General features: G+C 41.4%; 1 protein-coding gene across 1 annotated transcript in view; it reads right to left on the bottom strand.

Annotated features, from left to right (window-relative positions):
• Positions 1 to 24,055, bottom strand: part of MALRD1 (MAM and LDL receptor class A domain containing 1) — a 491,201-nt gene that overhangs the window by 374,086 nt on the left and 93,060 nt on the right. The window contains exon 6 of the mRNA XM_077268326.1: positions 7,653 to 7,784. Within this exon, the coding sequence (XP_077124441.1) occupies positions 7,653 to 7,784 (132 nt within the window). The remainder of the gene's footprint in view (positions 1 to 7,652; positions 7,785 to 24,055) is intronic.

The following is a 24,055-nucleotide window of genomic DNA, read 5'->3' as shown; positions in this document are numbered from 1 at the left end:
GGTCCTGAACCAGTTGTGAAAGGTAATTGTCTCTCATAGTTGTCAAAAACCGATTACCTTTGCTGGAACTGCAGATTTCTGTTCCCCAATCTATTTCAGGGTAGTTGAAGTCCCCCATAATAATGACTTCTCCTTGAGTCGCAGCTTCATCTATTTGCTTTACGAGGATATTCTCCGTTGCTTCCATTATTTTTGGAGATTTATAACAAACCCCTATCAGTAATTTATTATTTTTTCCCCCTCCCCTTATCTCCACCCACAAGGACTCCACATTTTCATTAAATTCACCTGTATTATCACGCAGAATGGGTTTTAAGGACGATTTGACATACAGACACACCCCTCCCCCTCGCTTATCTGTACGGTCATTTCTGAACAGGCTATAGCCCTGCAAGTTAACAGCCCAGTCATGGCTCTCATCCAGCCACGTCTCAGATATCCCCACCATGTCATAATTATGCTCCAACAACATTAGTTCTAATTCGTCCATTTTGTTGGCGAGGCTTCTGGCATTAGTATACATGCACTTTATGTTACTCTCTGTACCTCTATTCTTTCTTAAATTACTAACTGTTCTAACCCCACCCCCCCATGCCACCGCCACCCCCAACTTCCTTATTTGTGCCCAGGTCTCTATCTGCACTATCTTCCCCTCCTATAAAATGAATACCCTCCCCCCCAATCCCTAGTTTAAACACTCCTCCAACCTTCTAACCATTTTCTCCCCCAGCACAGCTGCACCTTCCCCATTGAGGTGCAGCCCGTCCCTAGCGTAGAGCCTGTAGCCAACTGAGAAGTCGGCCCAGTTCTGCAGGAACCCAAACCCCTCCTTCCTACACCAATTCTTGAGCCACTTATTAACCTCCCTAATCTCCCGTTGCCTCTCTGGCGTGGCACGTGGTACAGGCAGTATTTCGGAAAATACCACGTTGGAGGTAATGCCCTTTCAATAGAGCAGAGCTGCTCTGTCGACGTGATGTCACTGGAAGCCGCAGAATTGACGGCAGATGACCACACTGAGCCTGCAGAGACCGGCGCGAGGCAGAACAGGCAGGTAGGCAGCAACTACCTGCCTGTAAGATTTTAAACACATAGCAAAAAATAAGCAAAGTTCTAGATAACCCCTTTAAGTTGATATTGTCTTTGTCAGTCACTGCACTATACTCAAGCTGGTAGCCATGTTTGTACCATCCGCAGAACATAACATGATACAATTGCATGTAAAAGTTTGGGCACTCCTGGTCAAAATTACAGTTATTGTGAACATTTAAGCAAGTTGAAGATTAAATGATCTCTAAAGGGCCTAAAGTTAAAGATGACACATTTCCTTTGTATTTTAGGCAAATATATATATATATATATATATATATATATATATATATATATACACTGTCTTTTTTTTTCATTTTAAAAATTACAAAAAGGAAAATGGGCCTATGCAAAAGTTTGGGCACTCTTGGAGATTTATGCGCTCTGATAACATTGACCAAAGTTTCACACCTTAATCAGCCTGTTAGGGTTATGGCTCGTTCACTATCATCGTTAAGAAAGGCCAAATTTCCCAGCTATATGAAAAGCCAGCCTCCTTTAACCTTGTGCGAGAAAACAGCAGCCATGGTTTCTTCTTAGCAGCTGCCTAGTACTCTGAAAATGAAAATAGTTGCCCACAAAGCAGGAAAAGGCTATAAGAAGACAGCAAAGAGTTTTCAATTTGCCCTTTCTTCAGTTCAAAATGTAGTTAAGAAATTGCAGTTAACAGGAACAGTGGAGGTCAAGATAAGGTCTGGAAGACCAAGCAACATTTTAGTGAGAGCTGGTTGTAGGATTGCCAGAGAGGCAAATCAGAACCCCCGCTTGACTGTAAAAGACCTTCAGAGACTCAAGATTTAGCAGACTCTGGAGTTGTGGTACATTGTTCTACTGATGGGAGACACCTACAAAAATATGTCCTTCATAGAAGAGTCATCAGAAGAAAACCTCACCTGCTCCCTCACCATAAAATTCAGAATCAGAAATATGCAAAAGAACATCTAAACAAGCCTGATGCATTTTGGAAACAAATCATGTGGATCGATGAGGTTGAAAAAGATCTCTTTGGCCACAATGATCAAAGGTATGTGTGGAGAAAAAAGGGCACATAATTTCAGGAAAAGAGCATCTTGCCAACCATTAAACATGATGGTGGATCATTCATGCTCTGTGGTTGTGTTGCAGTCAATGGTTCGGGGGAACATTTCACAGGTAGAAGGAAGAATGGATTCAATGAAATTTAAAGAAATTCTTGATTCAAATATAGCACCATCTGTTAAAAGCTGAAGTTGAAAAGAGGATGGCTTCTACAAATGGATAATGATCCTAAACACACGTCAAAATCCACAATAGACAACCTCAAAAGGCCCAAGCGGAAGGTTTTACAATGGCCCTCACAGTCCCCTTATCTGTACATCATTGAAAATCTGTGGCTAGACCTCAAAATAGCGGTACATGCAAGACGACCAGGGAATCTCACAGAACTGGAAGAATTCTACAAGGAAGTATGGATGAAAATCCCTCAAACAAGAATTGAAAGACTCTTGTCTGGCTACAAGGTGTGATACTTGCAAATGAGGATGCTACTAGGTAGTAACTATGCACGGTTCCCAAACTTTTGCATCGGCCCAATTTCCTTTTTGTAATTTTTAAAATATAAAAGATGACTATATACTGTATATATTGTTTTACTGAAATACAAAGGAAATGTGTCATCTTTAATTTTAGGTCTTTTAGAGATTTAATCTTCAACTTGCTTAGCTGTTAACAATAACAGTAATTTTGGTCATTGGTGCCCAGACGTTTACATGCCACTGTAAACAGGTTTATTGAAACACCAATATAATGAGTAAAATATGTTATTGGCTATGGACCAAATGTTCTAGGTTGGATCCAATGAAGCCTCCATTACAGTGCTTTCTACACATTGTTCTCCTCTTGCTGTTTTTCAGATAAATTTAAGTGCACAGAGGTATAAAGACAACAATGTCACATTTCTCTGTATTACCCTGGAGTCACATATTTCCCCAGCGGTTCTCAGGAGACACATGTCAGCCCTCCCTTGTCCCAGAGATGTCGCGGTTTTCACAGATGTGAGAGGGCTGCATATTTAGACCCAGAGGCTGGAAGTAAATTGCAAGTCTTTTCTGTCTCCGCTTTAGGCTATGCCGGCTTTTTCGTCTCACTTTACACTCCAATGACATTCTGTGCAGCTTGTGACTTGCCGCTTTGGCCTGCACCCAGACACTGATGACTGCACCGCCAGGAATAGAGGAAATCTAACGCAAACCATATTCTTCTATCACTGTCAGCAAACGGCTTACTTATCAAAGCATTCACAAAAAAGATCAGTCTCGTGTGAAGAAGAATTGCCGCTATATCAAGCATAGCGGCTGACATGTTGATAGCAAACCAAGAGAGTCTGGACTAAAGCGAACAACTATCACAAAATTGCAAAAAAAAAACCATAAATATAAACTGTTCAGAGTCCAAACAATCTGCAAGCAGTACCGTTGATGTTAACGAGGTGGTCCAACGTCTGGGACAATTTTCTTTTTTTACTTAAATGCATGTATTAATTAATGAAACTCAATTGCAAAAAATGATTTACATTAGTTTCATTAATAATGTTCCCTCTTTGCCGTCTATAGCCTCCGTCTTGCGCTGTCCATTGCTGGCTGCCAAATGAGTCCATTTAGAATCCATCAGTGAGCTTGTTTTGATGGTCTGACAACAGAATTTGTAATTCTTTTATTTGTCTTTTTCAGACGTTTACTTAGCTGATTTATTATCTGAGAAGTTGAATATGCAGAGAAAGCCTCTAAAACCCAATCTGTTCAAACTTTTTAATGAAAACCAAGTGCCAAAATTATTTTTAGCCTAGAATACATGCAGTTAAGCAACACAAGTTGTCCCAAAGTTGGACAACCCCTTTATTTATGCTTCTTGCCACCTCTGAAATGTCCAACCCTTTGGATCACCTTAGAAAGCCTTTAAAGAAGTCCACCCATCTACGATAAGTTTTTATCCTCTTAATATATTTCAATCATCATATTATATGACAATGTGTACTTACAATTGCTCATTTTGCCTTTCTACCCAGCTAATTCTTCTCTTTTCCATTAGGCCTATGACATCACGTGATTAGAAACTGACTAGCTGAATCCTTCTAAGCTCTGTGTAGAAACAGGAGGTCAATTTTCCCTGTATTAGTCATCCCCAGCTGCTCCCTCTTCCCCTTGCGAGGCACTTTTGCATTGACTGATGACTCATGCAGGGAAAATTGACCTCCTGTTTCTACTAAGAGCTTAGAAGTCATAAACCTAATGGAAAACAGAAGAATTTGCTGGGAAGAAAGGCAAAATGAGCAATTGTACGTACACAGTGCTGTATAATATGATGATTGCAATATAATAAGAAGATAAAAACTTTGATGGGAGGGCTTCTTTAAACATGACAGCCTGAGCGCAACTTTAACCTCTGCTCCTGGTTTTGCACTCACATCATGTCCACAGAATTAAATAGACATCAGAATACATGATACAAAAAACAACAACCGACAGCACTCAGATACTTGGGATGCACGCTCCACAGTCCATAGACCCCATTGGACAAGTACTCACAACTGAAGGGAAAGAGGGCAGCATCCAATCCAGGTGAAAAGAGTAAAAAGCCTTTATTCTGCCATCAAGTCATACAACATTTCGACCGAGCATGGTCTTTGTCAAGTATACAATATGGTACAAATGGCCACCCTAAATAGTGTGGAGCTAGAGTAAGCGCCAATCACCATCAAGGGGCGGCCTTTATTAAATACATATAAGCAACATTAAAAAAAATAACAATGTGTACAAAACATATTTGATATTATCGCTATATCAATTTAAAAGACAATTCTATACAATAATTAATAATCAAACACACAGTGCACTAAGACAGGGCACAAACCCTATATGTATACCCCAATCATATTAGGACTATCTAGTTGTCATGGTTTTGCTCAACCAATCGGCAGATCCTCCTTTGTAAACAATCGCCTTACCCAGTCACAGATAAATAATAAATTGGCGCTCAAACATAAGTAGCCCAATCCCCACGCTCCTTAAGGTATATACCTCACAATGTCCACCGGCCGCCAGGTGACCGCCAGCGCATGCACACAAGCCACCTCCGGCTCGCGGCCACGTACAATCACGTGATCACATCACCGGACAATGTACACGTTATGTTTTTTTAATGTTGTTTATATGTATTTAAGAAAGGCTGCCCCTTGATGGTGATTGGCACTTACTCTAGCTCCACACTATTTAAGGTGGCCATTTGTATCATATTGTATACTTGACAAAGACCATGCTCTGTCGAAACCTTGTATGACTTGATGGCGCAATAAAGACTTTTTACTCTTTTCACCTGGATTGGATGCTGCCCTCTTTCTCTTCAATCAGAATACATGATGTCAGGTATAGGACTACATCAGAAGCAGAATTACCTGAATGCCTACCACAGGTAAAAAAAAAAGTGTATCCCTGTTCTAAATATCAGGCGGGCATCCTGAATGACCCAGCTGCCAGGATTAGGGTAAACTTTCTTGGTGCCCAAGGTACATTTCTATAATACATGCCCCTTGGGTCTTCCCTTCCAGAAATACAACCTTACAAATGTTTCGGCTTGTGTAGGCCATAAAAAGTGTCCCTTCCTCAAAGAGTCATTTGTCCCAACTGGGCTCCCAGTAGTAAAGTTGGATCACTAATGAATACTAGTTATGTCCCTGTTACAAAGTAACAAGATAGTCATAGAAAAAAAGACAAAAAGCTTTGTAAACATTTAATCATTTGCCTATATAAGAATTCTGCGTTTCTTCTTGGGATGAAGGAGATTTTACTCTGCAATACATTATCATGAGAAATGCCAAAGAAAACAAACTCCCAATCTCCGTGGCCAGACCTTTGTGTTCTGCTTAATGCAATGATTCCAGTTCTAGAAATGTCAAAGATCAGTCTTCAGCCTTTTCTCTCTGAATTCTGACATTTATGGGGAGATTATACTTCTTTTTCTCTGGTGCGCAGGTCCCAACAGTAATGTGAAATTACATACTATGCTAATAGAAATAACCTTTAGCTGATAACGCTGCAAAAAACTGCATCCTAGGATGAAATGCTGAATAAAATGACCGCCGAGACAAAGTCCATTATTTAGAATGAAGCTTTCTGACCCATCTTGTCACAGTGACAATCAATAGCGCATATAGTATGGTACCCGTGGTAGAAGGGGCAGATTAACCACAACCCGGCAGGAACTTCTTCTATCAATCTGCTGCGAAGTTCTTCTTCCTGCCCTTGACGTCTATGGGATTTGACAGTGATGAGTCGCTCTAACTTTTAGTGAACAAAGTCTATAATTACGGTATATATGTAATAAATAAATATAAAATAAACCTATGATGATTTATCGAGAAGTCAGTTCGTGATATTTAATCACCCTTAAATATTCCAGCGTCAGCTATGAGTAGCATCATTGAGAAGTAGAAGGAACCGCAGCAACTCAGCCACAAAGTGGAGACCTCGTAAAGTTACAGAACGGGGTCACCGAGTGGTGAGGAGCAGAAGATGATGAAAAGTTTGTATGTCCTACACTGTGCCGTGATCTCCGGGTGTCATAGCGCCCATGCGCATGCGTTCAAGAGGTCATCGGAAACTAAGAGAAGGAGAGTGGAGCAGGTAGTGGAATCTGTGGAGCACGTGAACCATATGCATGCTAGTCAACTCTACTAAACTGTCCTGTAGGCTCCTGGAAAATGTTGAGACTTTCCCGAGATCTGGAGAAGTTGGCAAGTCTTCCAGGTGCCTCCAACGCCTTCTGAAACTTTCTGGAAGCAAGGTCCAATTTTGGGAGGCTTTGGTGGCACCCCAATGGACATTCAGTGAGTGTTTAAGGGTATGCACAGCGGTAGAGAGTGTAGAACTGGGAAAAGGGACATTGCCTTTCAACACCATGAACAACTTCCTCCCAAACGATAGCCCTAAAAGTTTACTCCCTTGTACGCTCTCTTTAATTACCCCCTTGCCTAGACATGAGGTGATATGTGCATGGAAAGTTGGGTGTAAATCCTATGAAAACTGTACATGGGTTTACGTAAGTTGTACATAAATGTGACTTATGGCTGCCGAGAATAGAACAAATCTTGGAGTCGATATACTTTATTGTTAGTAAACTGCAAATTCTAATTACAAAAACATTGCAGATTTAATTCCGCTCTACGTTCCCCCTGCAGTACACATAAACAATCAGCACACACATAAAGTAAATGAAACATAATAGAATACGTGGAAGGGAAAATTACAATGAAATTTAGTATACTTCTCGGCAGTAAGTTTCTCTCCTGCGACCAGAGCTGCTGCTGCAGGTGTTATGCAAATATAATTAGATATTTTTGCATGTTCCTATTAGGCAATTAATTCTACATTCAAAAATGCATTATTTCATCTGGCAAATTGTAGGAACAGATACATCCACCATATTCGTTGCCTTAAAAAAAACAATCATTTTCATGTGTCCTGATGGCCCATTGCAAATGATGTATTTCTGCAGATGTTTTATTCATGCTTTATTACTTTTGTAATTACCTTGGTTGTTTTGCAGAGACATCATATCTGTAGTGTTCGCTTCACTCGTGTGTCTCCAGGGGATGTGTCCAAATGACGGTTTTGAGGTCCACGTGCAAGTGTCCGCACTGAACTCACAAGACAGGGTCGTTTCTGGGAAAATAAAAGCAACAAATTCACAGTTCTTATAAGTAAAGGCACAATACAGTGCCAGTAGCTAGCCATACCGTACATCTGTGTGACTAAAATTATGGAAACTATGACATGGTAGTGACAGGGATTTTGACCTCTTATTGGGTCCCCTTTTTGCCAGAATTGTTTCTGAAAAATCAGAACAGTTCCTGGCAAATGTGAGACTGTTGTCTATAGGTACATTAAAGGACTTGTCCACTACTCTGACAACTAGGACAACTCCTTCTTGATCAAAATCTTTGGCCCCGATAACATGTTAAAGCTGACCTCCTGTGGTGGCACCATTCCCGCGTGGTGTTGTGACACATGACGCTAGTGCCCAATCAGTGCCAATGTTACTGCCTCCGCCTTTGGACAAATCAAACATGAAGATGATGCCCGTTATCAGCTGCAACCCGGTCTTCCTCTTCATGATTGATTCGTCCCAAGGTTGATTGGGCGCTGGCGTCACGTGTCACAACACCGCACGAGACCCCATGGAAGAACAAGCCCAGGAGGTGAGTATAAGCTTTAGCATGTTATCAGGGCCAAGCGAGGGGTATGAGAAGAAGTTGTCAGAGTAGTAGACAACTTCTTTAAGGCTATGTTCTCATGATGAGCTTTTGGTGAGTTTTTCATATTGCAGATTTTCTGCACCCATTAAGTAAAATAAGTTACTTGCATTTATTTTAAATAGACAGTGTAAAAAAAACTCACCAAAAACTCATTGTGGGAACGTTTCCTCATGGTTTTTACTTCCTATCTTTACGATAGGCCATCTATATCTGGTTGATAGTTGGTCCGACTTTCTGCTACTGATTGCAGCTCAGTCCCATTTAAGCAAGCCCCACTAATCTTAGACTGATAGCCAATCCTGACACCAGGTCATCGATATTATAACCATAGAGGACCCCATTAACAAGAATGTAAGGTTGATTACCACAACACAAACATTTTTTGCAAAAACAAGTATTCCCATGCAATTTTGCCACAATCATATTGCATTTGTCGAAGAGACTCCTTAATAGTTGTCATCAACATTATTGGCACCCCTGAAAATCAAACTGGCTTTCCATGATGAGATGTCTTCTCCCCGTAGCATTGCAGATGTTGAAAATTTGAAACAGAGGTGGTAGTCACCCTCCCTGGGTCTAGTGCTGTCTCTCCGCTGCTGCCTTGGTATCTTCATTCCGGTTTCAGCAGTGATGTAATGACTACAATGTATACGGCACAATGTATACAGTATAAGCCGCAGGGCTCAATGATTGGCTGCAGTGGTCATGTGCACTGTAGTCATAACCTCACCATAAAAACTCATGTATTTGAGACTCGTCCCCTACCTTGTCTGTGTTCACATTATTTTAACCCATTATCTACCAATGTCCTTTTTTTGGGGACGCCTAATCTTTAGCTTCTAGCAACAAAAATTAATTTAATAAATAATTTTTATTATTAGGTCCAATTTTTTGTGTTGTATTTGTAAAATGAATGTTTTCAAATTAGGAAATCATGTCATTGTCATTTTTAATTGAATATTGGGACGCCCTGTTCTGAAAAATCCGTACTTTAAAAATTTTTGCAAATTATGTTTCTGATTCATTAGGACCCAAATCATTAAAAATCAGTCATTAAAAAAAAATATTAAAATTGCTAATTTGGCAAGTAATAGGTTAATTATCAAATAAATTATGGCTTTGAAGCTTAAAAAGATCAGTTTTAATCCATGTTCCTCGCTCATGATGGAAAGTGTATGAACAGATGTAAAAACTAGAGCTGGGAGTGAATACCAGGTAGAGATGAGCAAATGAACTTGAGTGAATTTGAAATCTACTCAAGTTCTACAACAATTAGCATTCACCAAAATGTAGATTTTTGATCATTCGATTCTACGTGGATTCAGCAAAATGGCGCCAGCGGTCACCATTTTTCATAATCGTAAAGAGCCATCTAAAGATTAAAAGGTGACTTGTCTGGTCCTAGTTGCATCTTCTGATCCCTGCTTCTCACTTGGGGAGGACGGTACTGTATTTGCACAGATCCTGCCCAGGCATCAGCAGAGCTGGAGGTCCCTGCTCACAATGAGAGGCTCAGAGATTTCAGAGCTCAAGGAGGAGACCAGAAAATGCAACGAGCAGTGAGAGCTGTGTGGTGAAGAGAGTATAAAGATTTTGTATTTTTTTAATATATATATAACGTTTATTATGCACTAGGGTCTGTAGAGATCCCAGAGCGTAATCAGGGACATTACTTTTGCGGAGAAAAAATGCTCTGCAAATTGAATTTCCAGGAAAATTACATGTGAACTGGCAAATTTGAATTTTGCCTGATACGCTCATCAATAATGGCAAAGCCATATTTATAGATGATGAAATGAATCCTATAAAGAAAAGTCTACTCTAACTTCAGTGAAACATGGCAGAAGATTTTTTTATCCTCTTAATAGATTGCATTCACCATATTATAAAGTACTGTGTATTTACAATTGCTCATTCTGTCTTTCTACCCAGCTAATTCTTCTCTTTTCTCTGTATAAAAAGGAAGTTTATTTTCCCTGCAAAAATCATGCTCTTCTTCAACTCCTGACCCAACTGCTCCTCCCCTCCCCTTTGCCAGGGACTTTTGCAGTGACTTATGACTCATATAGGGAAAACTGACCTCCTGTTTCTACATAGAGCTTAGAAGGATTCATCTAGTCAGTTTTTAATCATGTGTTAGATAAACACTGCAGGGAAACACAGCAAACCATAGGGTGATACCTTTCAAGGTTATGAGGTACACTATCTGGAATGATGATCCTCAATCCAGTATATAAAAAAGCGGTTTTTATTCCACAATGTGTTTCCATGCCTCACTGGTGTCTTTCTCAACCATAAAAACCAACGGTTGGATCAAAGATAATGATTTTGGTTAGCGCAACCCAAAGCCGTGAATTGTCTTTTCTTTTAATCATGTGTAGTCGTAGAGAGAATTGGAAAGAGAAGAATTAACTGGGTAAAAGATCAAAATGAGCAATTGTAATTACACAGTGCTATATAATATGATGAAAGCAATATATTAATAGGATAAGAACTTTGATGTGAGGAGGAGGAGGAGTGCTTGTTTAATGTGAGATAATGTTCTTCTCTGTGCAATAAACATCCATTAATACAATGCGAACGTAACATTATTGAAGTGAATTTTAGCAGAGTATGCATTAACAAGACAAGAGCTACAATGCATTTTGCCAAAATCCTCACAAAATGTAGTTATTATGCTGCTTGTATTGTTCCTGCAAATACAGGTTCAGTCCTGCTAAACTCAGCGGCCACGAGACCATTAATTAAATCTTGAATATAGAACAAAGAAGCAATATGGCCAGTGATACTTTGACTTATTTAACAAAAAGTTTGGGAAGGAGGGAACAAAATGAAATTATGATTAAATCTATATATCCACTATTTATCTATTATCTATCTATCTATCTATCTATCTATCTATCTATCTATCTATCTATTTCATACCTACAGTATCTATCTAAAAACTTACTCTAATGTGCTGCCTGCCGAGTACAACAATCTAGTTCTTCTTGAGTATATCAATGTCCGTCAGGCTGTCGTTATCTTGTTAGATCTGGAACTCATCATACAAAGCCTATTATCCCTGCACACAGTGAACTCTAGTGGTCTGGCAAAATCCACATATCTTCTGTATGTTCACCTCGTCCTCTACAAACATCATCATGAAATAGGTCACATTTAATAGGTCTATTTTTGTTAACGGACATTTATATATAAACTTGGCAGGAAAAAAAGAATACCGAATTTAAAACTATTCTGGTACACGATGAACCACCGGAGTTCAGTTTGAAACAAAGGGCAGAACGATGACAGTGGGATTGTCAGTAACTGATTCCTTTACTAAAAGTCCATCAGAAGCCAAGCTTAACCCCACCATAAGGGGCTCTAGTGAAGAGTGCTCACCTAGTCACGCCCCTCCAGGCTCTCCTCTGACCACGGCACTGTGGTTCCACCATCCCCGTTACATAATGTCTCCATATATTGCTCCATACCGTATATAATGGCCCCATATAGTGCTCCATACAGCATATAATGGCCAAATATATTGTTCCATACAGTATAACGGCCCTACATAGTGCTCCACACACTATAATAGACCCCATATAATTCTACATACAAAAAAAAATAAAAAATAAAATACTCACCTCGGCAAATTCCCTGCTGCTTCGTTCTCTTTTGATTCTTTGCACTGCTGAGCACAGAGGGCTCGCTGTAGTGACGTCATAGTGTTCTCTGCCCTGAGACGTCACAGAGAGGCAGAAGACGCTGGCGAGACCGGAGCAGCAGTAAAAAGGGAGAGGTGAATATTTGAGGAGGAGCACCAAGCAGTTAATGTCACCACTAGTGATAAGCGAATATAGTCGTTGCTCGGGTTTTCCCAAACACGCTCGGGTGATCTCCAAGTATTTGTTAGTGTTCGGAGATTAAGTTTTCATCGCCGCAGCTGAATGATTTACTCACCATGGGAATTTGCTCTCTGCTCCAGTGATGCCATTCCAATGCTCTCCGATAGACCAGCAGCGATGAAGTTTTGTCCACCCAACTACTGATCCTGCAGCCAATCAATAACCGCACAGGTCACTTGACTGGTGGTCATGAGTCAGGACATCATCATTAGCGATACAGAGGAGACTGTGTTAGGCCCACCTTGTCACCTGAACACACTAAGCCCCAGGTCCGGGTGAGTCCACAGAACTCGGGTGTTGGTGCAGCTGGTAGCATGTAGGGAGCGAGGACATGGCACACATGGGAATTTTGGGAGCAGCAGGACAGATGAAATAACATCAGCAAGAAAAGACGTGCGGGGTGCACAGAAGGTGGAGTAAACCAAACTAGAGCCTTGAGTCACAATCCAAAAAGACAGGTGTGTGTCCTAATAGGCCTTAAACAAGATCATGGAGTTGACTGCACTGAGCCATGCCGGGCAACCTGTAAAACCTGCCGTGGATCACAACAGAGGGCAGTGGTCCGAAGTAAACCAAGACATGTCTGGGATACCTGCAACAGGTGTGTAACAGACTGTCAGACCGGCAGTGCTGAAGCAGGGTGACGGATTACCGGATGAGTATAACTGATTTTCTTCTTTTATCCCCATGACTTGACGCTGTCAGTGTTTTAAACAAACCATAATACCCTTTTAATGTTGCCACCTTTCTCGAATACAATTGATGCCGCCACCTAGCTTCACTACAATTGATATCACCATATAAACCCAGTACAATTAGTGCTTCCACTCACAATTAGTATAATTAATGCTGCCAACCACCTCCAGTACAATTAATAAAACCACCTACCCCTATCAAATGAATTCCACCACCCAATTAAAAATGATTAAGCATTAATCAACCTATCGTTTTCCATTCCTTGATTGAATTGATTGAGATTTATCTTTTTTAAACAGTACACGTGACTATGCAACAAGTTAGAACAATACATAATTCCTTAAACCTCTGCAATACCGTGAGAAGAATAAAAATGGAATGAAGGGATACAAAAATGGTAAAAAGCCAAGAAAAATCAATCATCCAAATATGGAAATGGATGGCTAGTTTCTTTATGTGTAAAGTCGTCCATAGAATTCTTGTATGTTTTGAATCCTTCAGGATGTTATCTTATCTTTCAGTAATGTATAGAAATTGTAAAATGAAATGGGGGTTATTGACATCTCCCTGGTTAGACAAAAGCCAAGATAAACATCCCATAAATGCAGCTTATCGGCCAAGAAACCTTTCAAACCAATAAACTACAGAGACTTAAGGTGAGAAAAATGGTGGAGAATTACATCTCGGCTTTTCAGGTTGCTCAGAATGATTGAAAACTCAGACGTTTAGAAATTTCAGGATTTTCTGGTCTTCATGTAGGAGTCTAATATTCTCTTCCACTATCCACTATTGTGTTTCCTTTATGTCAAATTCAAATTTAATTTTCAAATTCGTTATTTTTTTTCTTAAAAATACCGCACTACTGAAAATTTTTATAAACTGGCTGCTTCCCCCATCTATAGACATTGTAGAAGTTAGCTTAGAATAGTCAGAGTTATCTCAAAAAATGGCATCTTGCTTCTATTTTGAGCTAAGATTTTTTACATAACTTTTGGGAAATGTCTGGGTCATAAGTAGGGTTGAGCGAAACGGGTCGATCATTTTCAAAAGTCGCCGACTTTTGGCTAAGTCGGCGTCTCATGAAACCCGATCTGACCCCTGTGCTTGTCGGCCATGCGGTACGCGACTTTCGCGCCAAAGTCGCGTTTCAATGACGCGAAAAGCGCCATTTCTCAGCCAATGAAGGTGAACGCAGAGTGTGGGCAGCGTGATGACATAGATCCTGGTCCCCACCATCTTAGAGAAGGGCATTGCAGTGATTGGCTTGCTGTCTGCGGCGTCACAGGGGCTATAAAGGGGCGTTCCCGCCGACCGCCATCTTACTGCTGCTGATCTGAGCTTAGGGAGAGGTTGCTGCCGCTTCGTCAGAAGCAGGGAGAGCATTAGGCAGGGTCCACTAACCACCAAACCGCTTGTGCTGTAGCGATTTCCACTGTCCAACACCACCTTCGGTGTGCAGGAACAGTGGAAGCTATTTTTTTTTTTTTTTTTCTCAGCGTTGTAGCTCATTGGGCTGCCCTAGAAGGCTCCGTGATAGCTGTATTGCTGTGTGTACGCCACTGTGCAAACCAACTGCTTTTTTCAAAGCACATATCCTCTTGTTCCTTTCTGCACAGCTATCTTTTTTGTTTGTCCACACTTTTTATTTAATTTGTGCATCAGTCCACTCCTATTGCTGCCTGCCATACCTGGCTTAGATTACTGCAGGGAGATAGTAATTGTAGGACAGTGCCTGTTTTTTTTTTTTTTTGTGGGAGATTAAGATTGGCATTTCTGCTACAGTGCCATCCCTGTGTGTGCCATCTCTCACTGAGTGGGCCATAGAAAGCCTATTTATTTTTTCCGTGATTTGTGTTCTAAATTCTACCTCAACACAAAAACACTACATCAATCAGTGGTAGAAAAATATTGGCCTCAGTCAGGGCTTGTGTGCCACTGCTGTGTGTGCTATCTCTCATTCAGTGGGCTATAGAAAGCCTATTTATTTATTTATTTTTTTTCTTATTATTTGGTTTCTAAAGTCTCCCTGAAAAAAAAAAAAAAAAAAAAAACAGTGGGAGAGTAATATTGCCCTTTCAGCTTGTGTGCCAGTCTTGACTCCTGGGTGTGCCACCTCTCTCTCATTCAGTGGGCCATGGAAAGCCTATTTATTTTTTTGGTTTTTTTAATATTATTTGGTTTCTAAAGTCTCCCTGAAAATAAAAAAAAAAAACTTAAAAAAACAGTGGGAGAGTAATATTGCCCTTTCAGCTTGTGTGCCAGTCTTGACTCCTGGGTGTGCCACCTCTCTCATTCAGTGGGCCATAGAAAGCCTATTTATTTTTTTTTTTAAATATTATTGGGTTTCTAAAGTCTCCCTTAAAAAACAAAAAATACATAAAAAAACAGTGGGAGAGTAATATTGCCCTTTCAGCTTGTGTGCCAGTCTTGACTCCTGGGTGTGCCACCTCTCTCATTCAGTGGGCCATAGAAAGCATTTTTTTTTTTTTCCTTGATTTGTGTTCTAAAATCTACCTCAACACAAAAACACTACATCAATCAGTGGTAGAAAAATATTGGCCTCAGTCAGGGCTTGTGTGCCACTGCTGTGTGTGCTATCTCTCATTCAGTGGGCTATAGAAAGCCTATTTATTTATTTATTTTTTTTCTTATTATTTGGTTTCTAAAGTCTCCCTGAAAAAAAAAAAAAAAAAAAAAAACAGTGGGAGAGTAATATTGCCCTTTCAGCTTGTGTGCCAGTCTTGACTCCTGGGTGTGCCACCTCTCTCTCATTCAGTGGGCCATAGAAAGCCTATTTATTTTTTTGGTTTTTTTAATATTATTTGGTTTCTAAAGTCTCCCTGAAAATAAAAAAAAAAAACTTGAAAAAACAGTGGGAGAGTAATATTGCCCTTTCAGCTTGTGTGCCAGTCTTGACTCCTGGGTGTGCCACCTCTCTCATTCAGTGGGCCATAGAAAGCCTATTTATTTTTTTTAAAAAATATTATTGGGTTTCTAAAGTCTCCCTTAAAAAACAAAAAATACATAAAAAAACAGTGGGAGAGTAATATTGCCCTTTCAGCTTGTGTGCCAGTCTTGACTCCTGGGTGTGCCACCTCTCTCATTCAGTGGGCCATAGAAAGCATTTTTTTTTTTTCCTTGATTTGTGTTCTAAAATCTACCTCAACACAAAAACACTACATCAATCAGTGGTAGAAAAATATTGGCCTCAGTCAGGGCTTGTGTGCCACTGCTGTGTGTGCTATCTCTCATTCAGTGGGCTATAGAAAGCCTATTTATTTATTTATTTTTTTTCTTATTATTTGGTTTCTAAAGTCTCCCTGAAAAAAAAAAAAAAAAAAAAAAAACAGTGGGAGAGTAATATTGCCCTTTCAGCTTGTGTGCCAGTCTTGACTCCTGGGTGTGCCACCTCTCTCTCATTCAGTGGGCCATAGAAAGCCTATTTATTTTTTTGGTTTTTTTAATATTATTTGGTTTCTAAAGTCTCCCTGAAAATAATAAAAAAAAAACTTAAAAAAACAGTGGGAGAGTAATATTGCCCTTTCAGCTTGTGTGCCAGTCTTGACTCCTGGGTGTGCCACCTCTCTCATTCAGTGGGCCATAGAAAGCCTATTTATTTTTTTTTTTAAATATTATTGGGTTTCTAAAGTCTCCCTTAAAAAACAAAAAATACATAAAAAAACAGTGGGAGAGTAATATTGCCCTTTCAGCTTGTGTGCCAGTCTTGACTCCTGGGTGTGCCACCTCTCTCATTCAGTGGGCCATAGAAAGCCTATTTATTTTTTTTTTTAAATATTATTGGGATTCTAAAGTCTCCCTTAAAAAACAAAAAATACATAAAAAAACAGTGGGAGAGTAATATTGCCCTTTCAGCTTGTGTGCCAGTCTTGACTCCTGGGTGTGCCACCTCTCTCATTCAGTGGGCCATATAAAGCATTTTTTTTTTCCTTGATTTGTGTTCTAAAATCTACCTCAACACAAAAACACTACATCAATCAGTGGGAGAAAAATATTGGCCTCAGTCAGGGCTTGTGTGCCACTGCTGTGTGTGCTATCTCTCATTCAGTGGGCTATAGAAAGCCTATTTATTTATTTATTTTTTTTCTTATTATTTGGTTTCTAAAGTCTCCCTGAAAAAAAAAAAAAAACAGTGGGAGAGTAATATTGCCCTTTCAGCTTGTGTGCCAGTCTTGACTCCTGGGTGTGCCACCTCTCTCTCATTCAGTGGGCCATAGAAAGCCTATTTATTTTTTTGGTTTTTTAATATTATTTGGTTTCTAAAGTCTCCCTGAAAATAATAAAAAAAAAACTTAAAAAAACAGTGGGAGAGTAATATTGCCCTTTCAGCTTGTGTGCCAGTCTTGACTCCTGGGTGTGCCACCTCTCTCATTCAGTGGGCCATAGAAAGCCTATTTATTTTTTTAAATATTATTGGGTTTCTAAAGTCTCCCTTAAAAAACAAAAAATACATAAAAAAACAGTGGGAGAGTAATATTGCCCTTTCAGCTTGTGTGCCAGTCTTGACTCCTGGGTGTGCCACCTCTCTCATTCAGTGGGCCATAGAAAGCCTATTTATTTTTTTTTTTAAATATTATTGGGATTCTAAAGTCTCCCTTAAAAAACAAAAAATACATAAAAAAACAGTGGGAGAGTAATATTGCCCTTTCAGCTTGTGTGCCAGTCTTGACTCCTGGGTGTGCCACCTCTCTCATTCAGTGGGCCATAGAAAGCATTTTTTTTTTTTTCCTTGATTTGTGTTCTAAAATCTACCTCAACACAAAAACACTACATCAATCAGTGGTAGAAAAATACTGGCCTCAGTCAGATCTTGTGTGCCACTGCTGTGTGTGCTATCTCTCATTCAGTGGGCTATAGAAAGCCTATTTATTTATTTATTTTTTTTCTTATTATTTGGTTTCTAAAGTCTCCCTGAAAAAAAAAAAAAAAAAAAAAACAGTGGGAGAGTAATATTGCCCTTTCAGCTTGTGTGCCAGTCTTGACTCCTGGGTGTGCCACCTCTCTCTCATTCAGTGGGCCATAGAAAGGCTATTTATTTTTTTGGTTTTTTTAATATTATTTGGTTTCTAAAGTCTCCCTGAAAATAATAAAAAAAAAACTTAAAAAAACAGTGGGAGAGTAATATTGCCCTTTCAGCTTGTGTGCCAGTCTTGACTCCTGGGTGTGCCACCTCTCTCATTCAGTGGGCCATAGAAAGCCTATTTATTTTTTTTTTTAAATATTATTGGGTTTCTAAAGTCTCCCTTAAAAAACAAAAAATACATAAAAAAACAGTGGGAGAGTAATATTGCCCTTTCAGCTTGTGTGCCAGTCTTGACTCCTGGGTGTGCCACCTCTCTCATTCAGTGGGCCATAGAAAGCCTATTTATTTTTTTAAAAAAATATTATTGGGATTCTAAAGTCTCCCTTAAAAAACAAAAAATACATAAAAAAACAGTGGGAGAGTAATATTGCCCTTTCAGCTTGTGTGCCAGTCTTGACTCCTGGGTGTGCCACCTCTCTCATTCAGTGGGCCATAGAAAGCATTTTTTTTTTTCCTTGATTTGTGTTCTAAAATCTACCTCAACACAAAAACACTACATCAATCAGTGGGAGAAAAATATTGGCCTCAGTCAGGGCTTGTGTGCCACTGCTGTGTGTGCTATCTCTCATTCAGTGGGCTATAGAAAGCCTATTTATTTATTTATTTTTTTTCTTATTATTTGGTTTCTAAAGTCTCCCTGAAAAAAAAAAAAAAAAAAAAAACAGTGGGAGAGTAATATTGCCCTTTCAGCTTGTGTGCCAGTCTTGACTCCTGGGTGTGCCACCTCTCTCTCATTCAGTGGGCCATAGAAAGCCTATTTATTTTTTTGGTTTTTTTAATATTATTTGGTTTCTAAAGTCTCCCTGAAAATAATAAAAAAAAAACTTAAAAAAACAGTGGGAGAGTAATATTGCCCTTTCAGCTTGTGTGCCAGTCTTGACTCCTGGGTGTGCCACCTCTCTCATTCAGTGGGCCATAGAAAGCCTATTTATTTTTTTTTTTAAATATTATTGGGTTTCTAAAGTCTCCCTTAAAAAACAAAAAATACATAAAAAAACAGTGGGAGAGTAATATTGCCCTTTCAGCTTGTGTGCCAGTCTTGACTCCTGGGTGTGCCACCTCTCTCATTCAGTGGGCCATAGAAAGCCTATTTATTTTTTTTTTTAAATATTATTGGGATTCTAAAGTCTCCCTTAAAAAACAAAAAATACATAAAAAAACAGTGGGAGAGTAATATTGCCCTTTCAGCTTGTGTGCCAGTCTTGACTCCTGGGTGTGCCACCTCTCTCATTCAGTGGGCCATAGAAAGCATTTTTTTTTTTCCTTGATTTGTGTTCTAAAATCTACCTCAACACAAAAACACTACATCAATCAGTGGGAGAAAAATATTGGCCTCAGTCAGGGCTTGTGTGCCACTGCTGTGTGTGCTATCTCTCATTCAGTGGGCTATAGAAAGCCTATTTATTTATTTATTTTTTTTCTTATTATTTGGTTTCTAAAGTCTCCCTGAAAAAAAAAAAAACAGTGGGAGAGTAATATTGCCCTTTCAGCTTGTGTGCCAGTCTTGACTCCTGGGTGTGCCACCTCTCTCATTCAGTGGGCCATAGAAAGGCTATTTATTTTTTTGGTTTTTTTAATATTATTTGGTTTCTAAAGTCTCCCTGAAAAAAAAAAATAAATAAATTAGGTGGGAGATTAATATTGACATTAGTGCTTGAGTGACAGTCCTGCGTGTGTGTCATCTCTGTGATTTTGTGCCACAGAAAACAGAGTGTGTAACATTGTGCCTGATTTTCCTTGTGGTCTCACCAACCTGTTAAGGGATATTGAAATCATACTGAAGTTATAGCTCACCGTGTAAGTTGTTTGACAGCAACAAATAAAGTTACTTTGGTTAAGATTTTAAAACAATGAGGAAGTCTGGTGCAAGAGGTCGTCGTGGGCGTTCATTGTCAGCTGGTAATGATGGTAGTGGTAGTGGAGCATCAGGTGGTCGTGGGGATAAAAATATTCCACCTAAGTCTGGAGCTGTGGAGCCAGTTTCGTCGTCAGGCTACACAAGGCCTCGAACGCTCTCTTTTCTGGGAGTAGGAAAACCGCTTTTAAAGGCGGAGCAGCAACAGCAAGTTTTGGCTTACATTGCAGACTCAGCCTCTAGCTCTTTTGCCTCCTCTTCCGAAACTGGTAAATGTAAAAGCAGCGCGTCGCTTGTGGATGTTCACGGTCAGGGACAAGTCGCTTCCTTGTCCTCCTCAGCAAAAACTACAACAAGAGAGAAGGATGCAGCAGGCGACACAACGGGTCACTCCATGGAGCTCTTTACACATACCGTCCCTGGCTTAGAAAGTGAAACATTTAACAGGCCATGCCCATTACAAGTATATTCTGACATGGAGTGCACTGATGCACAGCCACAGCCAGAGTACTATGCTGCTCCTTTGACTCAGACCACCACATTGCCCTCTCAGGGTACAGATCCACAATCAGACCCTGATGAGACTATGTTGCCCCGCCACGAACGCTATACCACCGACCGACACAGTGACACAGACGAAGTTGCACACGAGCTCGAAGAGGAGGTAATAGATGACCCAGTTATTGACCCCGATTGGCAGCCATTGGGGGAACAGGGTGCAGGCGGCAGTAGTTCAGAAGCGGAGGTGGAGGAGGGGCCGCAGCAGGCATCAACATCGCAACAGGTTCCATCTGCCGGGCCCGTATCTGGCCCAAAACGCGTGTCAAAGCCAAAACCTGTTGGAGGACAGCGTGGCCATCCGGTTAAAGCTCAGTCTGCAATCCCTGAAAAGGGATCCGAGTCTAGGAAGAGTGCAGTCTGGCATTTTTTTAAACAACATCCAACTGATCAGCGCAAAGTCATCTGTCAAAAATGTTCAACTAGCTTAAGCAGAGGTCAGAATCTGAAAAGTCTAAATACTAGTTGCATGCATAGACACTTAACCACCATGCATTTTCAAGCCTGGACTAACTACCAAACGTCCCTTAAGGTTGTAGCACCCTCGGCCAATGAAGCTAGTCAGCAACGCAACATCCCTTCCGTCACTGTAAGGCCACCATTTTCCGCACCACCGGCAGTATCTGTGCAGGTTTCTTTGCCAGCCAAAAGCAGTCAGGGTCAGGGAACCACCAGTTTTGTAGGAGGAAATATTGCATCTAGGGCACCGGCGGAAACAATACCGTCTCCAACCGTCTCTCAGTCTGCCATGTACACCGGCACACCCGAAAGTTCCACGATCTCCAGCTCTCCAGTCCAGCTCACCCTACATGAGACTCTGGTTAGAAAAAGGAAGTACTTATCCTCGCATCCGCGTACACAGGGTTTTAACGCCCACATAGCTAGACTAATCTCGTTAGAGATGATGCCCTACCGGTTAGTTGAAAGCGAAGCTTTCAAAGCCCTGATGGAGTACGCTGAACCACGATACGAGCTACCCAGTCGACACTTTTTTTCCAGAAAAGCCATCCCAGCCCTGCACCAGCATGTTAAACAGCGCATCGTCCATGCACTCAGGCAATCTGTGAGTACAAAGGTGCACCTGACTACAGATGCATGGACCAGTAGGCATGGCCAGGGACGTTATGTGTCCATCACGGCACACTGGGTGAATGTGGTGGATGCAGGGTCCACAGGCGACATCAATTTAGGGACAGTTGTGCCTAGCCCACGGTCTAGGAAACAGTTGGCTGTAGGCGTTCGCACCCCCTCCTCCTCCTCCTCCTCGTCCTCCTGCAGAAGCTACAGCTCTTCCACAGAACGCAGTCTGCCAACCACTCCATCGGCAGATGACACTGTTGCACACCAGTTGTCCCATTATGGGCCAGCTACTGCCAAGCGTCAGCAGGCTGTATTGGCTATGAAGTGTTTGGGCGACAACAGACACACCGCGGAAGTTCTGTCCGAGTTCTTGCAACAAGAAACGCAGTCGTGGCTGGGCACAGTAGATCTTGAGGCAGGCAAGGTAGTGAGTGATAACGGAAGGAATTTCATGGCTGCCATCTCCCTTTCCCAACTGAAACACATTCCTTGCCTGGCTCACACCTTAAACCTGGTGGTGCAGTGCTTATTGAAAACTTATCCTGGGTTCTCCGACCTGCTCCTCAAAGTGCGTGCACTTTGCTCACATATCCGACGTTCGCCTGTACACGCCAGCCGTATGCAGACCTATCAGCGGTCTTTGAACCTTCCCCAGCATCGCCTCATCATAGACGTTGCAACAAGGTGGAACTCAACACTGCACATGCTTCAGAGACTGTGCGAACAGAGGCGTGCTGTTATTTATTTGTGGGAGGATACACGGGCAGGCAGTAGGATGGCAGACATGGAGTTGTCAGGTGTGCAGTGGTCTAAGATACAAGACATGTGTCAAGTCCTTCAGTGTTTTGAGGAATGCACACGGCTGGTTAGTGCAGACAACGCCGTAATAAGCATGAGCATCCCCCTAATGCGTCTGCTGATGCAAAGTTTGACGCACATAAAGGAGCAGGCGTCTGCACCAGAGGAAGAGGAAAGCCTTGATGACAGTCAGCCATTGTCTGGTCAGGGCAGTGTACAGGACGAGGTAGCGGGCGAAGAGGAGGTGGAGGACGAGGAGGATGATGGGGATGAGTATATTTTTAATGCCGAACCTTTCCCGGGGGCACAGGAAATTGGTTGCGTGTCACGGCCGGGTTCTGGTTTTTTGAGGGACACAAGTGACGTAGATTTGCCTGCAACTGCCCCTCAACCAATCACAACCGGAGATTTGACAACTGGAACTTTGGCCCACATGGCGGATTATGCCTTACGTATCCTAAAAAGGGACACACGCATTACGAAAATGATGAACGATGACGATTACTGGTTGGCCTGCCTCCTTGATCCACGCTATAAAGGCAAATTGCAAAATATTATGCCACATGAGAACTTGGAACTAATATTAGCAACCAAACAATCAACTCTTGTTGACCGTTTGCTTCAGGCATTCCCAGCACACAGCGCACGTGATCGTTCTCACACGAGCTCCAGGGGGCAGCAGACTAGGAGTGTTAGGGGTGCACACATCAGAAGTGGCGTTGGACAGAGGGGTTTTCTGACCAGGTTGTGGAGTGATTTTGCTATGACCGCAGACAGGACAGGTACTGCTGCATCAATTGAAAGTGACAGGAGACAACATTTGTCCAGTATGGTTACTAACTATTTTTCATCCCTTATCGATGTTCTCCCTCAACCGTCATTCCCATTTGATTACTGGGCCTCCAAATTAGACACCTGGCCAGAATTGGCAGAATATGCATTGCAGGAGCTTGCTTGCCCGGCAGCAAGTGTCCTATCAGAAAGAGTATTCAGTGCTGCAGGTTCAATATTAACCGAAAAAAGGACTCGTCTGGCTACCCAAAATGTTGACGATCTAACATTCATTAAAATGAACCACAACTGGATTTCGAAATCTTTTGCCCCACCTTGCCCGGCCGACACCTAGCTTTCCTATGAAAAGCTCTTGCCTGTGAATTACTTTTCTAATGTCTAATTTGCTGCAGCTGATTGTACAGCATACGACATGTTTACACCTCCCTAAATGGCAAAACTCCCCACACGGGGCCGTGGTATCGCGACTTGGCGCAAGCACCCGTGAGACTGCTGTTTGTCTGAAGAGGTGGGTGTGCTCGCTTTTGGTTGACGGCATTGCTACTGGGTCCCTCATAGTACAATGTAGTGTCTCTGGCGGTGGTGGTGCGCACCCAACGTCAGACACACCGTTGTAACATGAGGGGCCCTGGGGCGGTCCCGCCGGCCTCAAGAGAGTTCCCCCCTACCCCAGCTCAAAATGTGCTCTACCACGTGCAAAATTATGTCGCACAGCTCCACCAATCTTTAGTCTATTCGCTGACATCATTCAATGTCTGGCACTGACAATACAAATTTGTAGACATCTATGATGCAACTTAAAGTAGTCTGTGTCTGTGTCCTATATTGGCACCATTAAATAGTTACTGCCAAATTACTATGTCAGAAACTCAGTAGATGAGCCCACCCCTGTACCTAAGTATGCCACCTTT

The sequence above is a fragment of the Ranitomeya variabilis genome, chromosome 6 (genome assembly GCF_051348905.1).
Source record: "Ranitomeya variabilis isolate aRanVar5 chromosome 6, aRanVar5.hap1, whole genome shotgun sequence".
In the NCBI taxonomy this organism is placed as follows: domain Eukaryota; kingdom Metazoa; phylum Chordata; class Amphibia; order Anura; family Dendrobatidae; genus Ranitomeya; species Ranitomeya variabilis.
The sequence above is the reverse complement of the archived record's forward strand: the minus strand, read 5'-3'. Positions and strand labels throughout refer to the sequence as shown.